Raw genomic sequence first — 5,083 nt, forward strand, 5'->3', positions numbered from 1 at the left:
AACTCTGGACCTTCGGAAGAGCAGTCAGGTGCTCTTACCCACTGAGCCATCTCACCAGCCCCCCCAAAAGACTATTTAAAGCAGTCGATGAAAGACCAGGCTGCTGGATCCTAAGCCTAGGAAAGGAGGACAAACTGAGGACAACACACTCTGTTGAACCTCTCAGAGCGAGGAGAGTCCCATGTAATTCTGACTCAGAGGCCGAGAGATACACCTAACACAATGTGCCACCACACAAAAGCTAAGTTCAGTATTTGGGAGACAGAAGCAGGTGACTGAGTTCTAGGCCAGGCAGGGAAACAGTGGAACCCTGTCCAAAAAACAAAACAAAAAACTCAAGGATTAAGAAAACAGGGCTTTCTAGTTTACTATAATATTACTAGTTAAAAATAAACGGGCTCTGGAGCAGCACACGTGCAGTAGGCACCAATTGTTGATGCAAGTGTTAGGGTGAGAGACTAAATAATTTAAAGGCTAACTGTGCTCAGTGGTGCATGCCTGTAATCCCAGCTCTGCTTGACACATAGAAGTGTCACAAGCAAGAAGCTACCCATGGCAACTTAGTGAGACGCTGCTTCTTTATTAAAAAGAAAAAATCTTAAATCTAAGTACAATGCCCTAAAAAGCCAACTAGAAGACACCAACAACAATAATACCCCAACAACAATAATAACAGTGATGATTATACAGCATGAGAAAGAGTTGATATCAACAAGGGAAAATACATGAAGCAGCTACAGACCAACCACATAATACACAAGTGTGTATGTATAACAGCTACTACATGCTGAGCTCGGGGCAGGAACAGGAATAAGCACGATCATTTCAGAGTAGTCACTGTCTACCCCAGACCTGAAGTCCATGCTCGCTAGTACACTGCAGAGCAATGAGCATCAGACCACAGCGCAGCAAGTGCCTCTCCACTGATGCCCCGCTGCTTGGGTACAGGGGCTGCATAAGCCCTGGTGAACTGTCCTGGGATCATGCAGCTCCACCCTTCCTGTGCCAGCCTGAAGCCGGACTCAGGAAGCCTGACACATAGATAAGAGGCACTGATTGGTTGACACAGCATTAGGTGGGGGTTTTCTTGTTAAAGCATGTAGACAAGCTAGTTCTAGCCTCTGCTTCCAGAGAAAAGGCAACTACTGGCCCCTAGAAGGTGGCACAGGACCCCCTGGCCGGAGGCCCAGGACTCCCTCCTCCTCCGTTTCCTACCTTGAATAGGTCATAGAGTTCCTCAAGGTCTTCAGGAAGAATGGAGACTTCTGGGATAACGACACGGAGCTTAGAGAAAGAATAAACAGTGGAGTAAGGTCCACGCCTGCACCCTGTACCCTCAGAGGAAGGGTGGGACTCTCCTAGTGGACGTGCAGTACCCTTGTCTCAGTAGCATCAACTCCTACCATCACAAAATTCAGGTTAGGAAAGGTGTTTTGTCTTCAACCACCTTCCAATTTGCACATTGTTCTGAGCCAGCCTGTCAAGCTCTAAAGGAGGTGAAGATGTTGCAGAGACTCCAGGTTGACAGCTGCTTGAATGAGAACACTTAAACCATAGGCGTTATCCCTATTTTATAACCATGGAAACTGAGGCTCCCAGTTGACTCTTTGTTTCTATGTGACATTGTGGCTACTAAGTTCAGTGAGGGAGAGAAAGAGAAGGAAACATCTCTTCCCATGTTTTATGACCAGTGAGAGCCTCACGGTCAGCTCTATCCCATGAGCCCCAAGGAGGTGCCCTCTGCTCACCACATTCTGCTTGGTGGTGTCCTCGTGTCCTTGCAGGACCCTGATCCTGTGCTTGCAGCGTAGATGTTCAATCTGCTCCACAGACTGGTTTCCAAATTTCTGCATAGACACAGGGACTGCCTGGGTCCAGAGCTAATAGGAAGCAGCCAGAAACCCTCCTCCGGATCTATATCCCAGGCACACTTTGGCTTCCAACTAGGAAGGGGCCTGGGAGTATGAAACAGGGGCTCCTGTACCTCATAGGAGTCCCGGATCAGGTCAGCAATGTCGGTCACAGGATATGGCTCCTGATCATCAGAGAAAAAGGCATGGTGGCTGCCAATGGGGGGCCCCGGGCTGTCTTCATTCTTAATGTGATCTAGAAACCTGAGCACACCCCCACAGACAGTTAAAGCCCACACCTACTTTCATGGGGAGAGCATTGGGCACATGAAATCCCAGCATACTCTCACACTCTTAACACTCAGGGCCAGGCAAGGCACCAAATACCATGGTCGTCACTCCAGCAGAAGCAGAGAGCTCCTAAAGTCAGGCTTGCGGACCTGGGCTCCATGCATTGCTAAGCCTTGATACTCCAGTGAAATCATCATAAACTGTGCCTAGATGGTTTTAAGCTCCCAGCACATTCTGAAAAGAAACTATCTCTGAGACCCAGGGTCCAGACTCAACCTTGGGCCTTTTTTTTTTTTTTTTTTTTTTTGGGGGGGGGGGTGTCACTCTAGCTCATTTACTGCAATATTATTGGTTCTCAACCTTCCTAATGCTGTGGCCCTTTAATATAGTTCCTCATGTCATATAATTTCCCCAGCCAAATTATTTTGTTGCTACTTCATAACTGTTGCTACTGTTATGAATCATAAATACTTGATACACAGTATACCTGATACACAATCCCAAAGGGGTCAAGACCCACAGGATGAGAACCATCGCTCTGTACTTAGTACTTGACACTTCCAGTTGGCTACCCATGCATGAGCCAGCATTTCTGGGTGGTCCTCAGTCCTGCTCAGCACCACAGTGATTCCATCTAAGATCTTCTTAGAAGACAAAAGCATTTAGGGCCTTGTTCTCCCTGAACTCTCATTTGGCAGAAAGAGAAGACAGCCACCTTTGTAACCCAGTGGTGGTGCCACATGACAGACCCATTCTGGAGAGACCACAGGATGACAGGTGCCAAGGAGCAGTGTGGAACAGAAAGCTTCCACAGATGTGGCACATAAACCGTGGCTTCCCTCTGTGGTCTTCCTGTTGCCCCCACTGCGACCTACTCCATTCCGCCCTGACCCACAGGAGGAAGTAGCCAGAGCCCACCTGCTGAGGACCATCAGGGCCTGTCCGTCATCTTTGCTGCTGCACAGTTCCTCTGCGTTGGCTTCCAGCACAGCCAGCCCCAGCTGGAAGATGGCCTTGATCCCATCGTAGAAGAAGCAGTCAACAACATGCACAGCGCTCTCCAGCGGCATGATGCTGAGGAACAGAGTCAGGAACCAGGAGAGGGAGACGGACGCTAACGCCGAGAGGTCGCTCATGTGCTCCGCCAGCTCTGGGAGGTGCTCCTTGATGAGCTCCTCAAACACAGACTGGTCCACCTGAGCCCCTGCCAAAGAGAGCAAGAAGCTTCGGTGGGAAAGGATCATGCTTTCCTCCCAGTGGAGGGCCGAAATGAAGCTTGCTCTAAGGTAGTATCATGAAACAAGGATTGGAGTCCAGAAAGGAATGAGCTTAGTTCACTGACTCTTGACATGTGGCCACCATCACTCAATGTAAAGACAGTCTTTCCAAAAAACAGTGCTTAATCAGTGGGGGAAGGGGCTCAACCCCGCCCTTACGCATAAAAAAACACCTAGGAGACGAACCAGGGACCTAAAGGCAAATGCTTATAACTTATAACTTCTAGAAGAAAATATAGGAATAAAACAGAATTATCTTAGGATATAAAAAGTACTACCCATCAAAGACATCAAAAATTCCATTCTTTGATGGGTGGTGGTGGGGTACAACTTTAGTCCCAGCACTTGGTAGGCAGAGGTAGAGGCAGGTGGATCTCTCTGAGTTTGAGGCCAGCCTAATCTACAGAGCTGAGTCCCAGAATAGACGAGGCTATCCTATCCATAGAAACCCTGTCTAAAAAAACCAATCCTTTCTTCAAAAGAAACCAGCAACAAAATGCAAACATGAACTTAACTAGAGAAAACTTGACAGCACAGCTCCCTGGCACTCTCAAATCTGGAGCAAACAACTTCTGCAGCTTTGCAAGAGGCCAATAACCAGTTTCCTTTTTAAAAATATCTCAAAACTTGCCTTCAGATAGCAGTAAACACAGAGAAATATGTTCAAAGCAATTAGTTATCTGTGAGACACAAACTAAGAGCCACAGGACAAATACCATTCACAGTGCATGGTTAAGAGGAAAGGACAACCCCAGGTGTTAGCAAGGACTCGGGACAAGCTGAGGCTCGCACAGGGCTGAAACAGAACACGTAACTCACCCATCCACTCAGTAATATGGTGGCATCTTCTTACCTAACACAGTTCCCCTACCCCCATACCCACAGTCCTCCTAGGGAAACATGGGGAGAACGACATGAATATTCACTGAACTTTATTTCATGGGCTCACACTGAAGGCCCCCTGAATTCCCATCTGGAATCAGTTCAATGGGAAGCAGTTGGGGATCCCATGAAGGTAACAGTGGGATGACCCACCCTATGTATGGTTAGATTAAGGACGGTTGGAAGAAGGGAACGCTGCCTTTCCCTGCTTGCCCTTCCTTTTGCTGACAGGTTTCTCCCCTATCACTCCTCTGCTGTGGCATTCCTTCACTCATGGCTCTAATGACATCTGAGGACCAGCAGCTCTCCAACAGTCTTTCAGGTCTTCAGGGCAAAGTGGGGAATGTTAGACATCCAGCTTCAATGTACCGAGAAACCATTGGATTCTCTGCCTCTCCACTGTGAGATTAGCCAGACTGTATCCTGTAAGCCGGCCTAATGGGTCCTCCTAATATACGTTCACTCTGTTGGTTCTATCCCTCCAAGAACAGTAACTAAGACAGCGACTAGACAAGTCAACTTGGTATGAACCTAAGGACCTATGTCTACAACACAGTGGAGCAAACTACCTACATATGCCAGGGTGGATGCTGGCCACAGCCAGTGGATGAAGGAAGCCAGACACAAAACTGGTCCTTCCGGAGTAGGCCAACATCACTGTAGGTAACAGAAATTAGCTGCAGGCAGCAAAGTGACCTGTGGTGAGGGACATGCTCATTTTCTCACGACAGCAGCAGACACACACACACACACACACACACACACACACACACACACACACAC

The 5,083-nt window shown here is 48.1% G+C and overlaps 1 protein-coding gene across 2 annotated transcripts in view; it reads right to left on the reverse strand.

Moving 5' to 3' along the window:
• The window catches only part of Tbc1d8 (TBC1 domain family member 8), a 109,302-nt gene that overhangs the window by 7,262 nt on the left and 96,957 nt on the right, over window positions 1-5,083 (reverse strand). For both annotated transcript variants that reach the window (XM_029476619.1, XM_021185175.2), the window contains exons 12-15: window positions 3,060-3,345; window positions 1,985-2,114; window positions 1,749-1,847; window positions 1,216-1,284 (exon numbers count right to left, since the gene is read on the reverse strand). In XM_029476619.1, coding sequence (XP_029332479.1) covers window positions 1,216-1,284; window positions 1,749-1,847; window positions 1,985-2,114; window positions 3,060-3,345 — 584 coding nt within the window. The remainder of the gene's footprint in view (window positions 1-1,215; window positions 1,285-1,748; window positions 1,848-1,984; window positions 2,115-3,059; window positions 3,346-5,083) is intronic.

This window comes from Mus caroli, chromosome 1 (genome assembly GCF_900094665.2).
Source record: "Mus caroli chromosome 1, CAROLI_EIJ_v1.1, whole genome shotgun sequence".
Classification (NCBI taxonomy): Eukaryota; Metazoa; Chordata; class Mammalia; order Rodentia; family Muridae; genus Mus; species Mus caroli.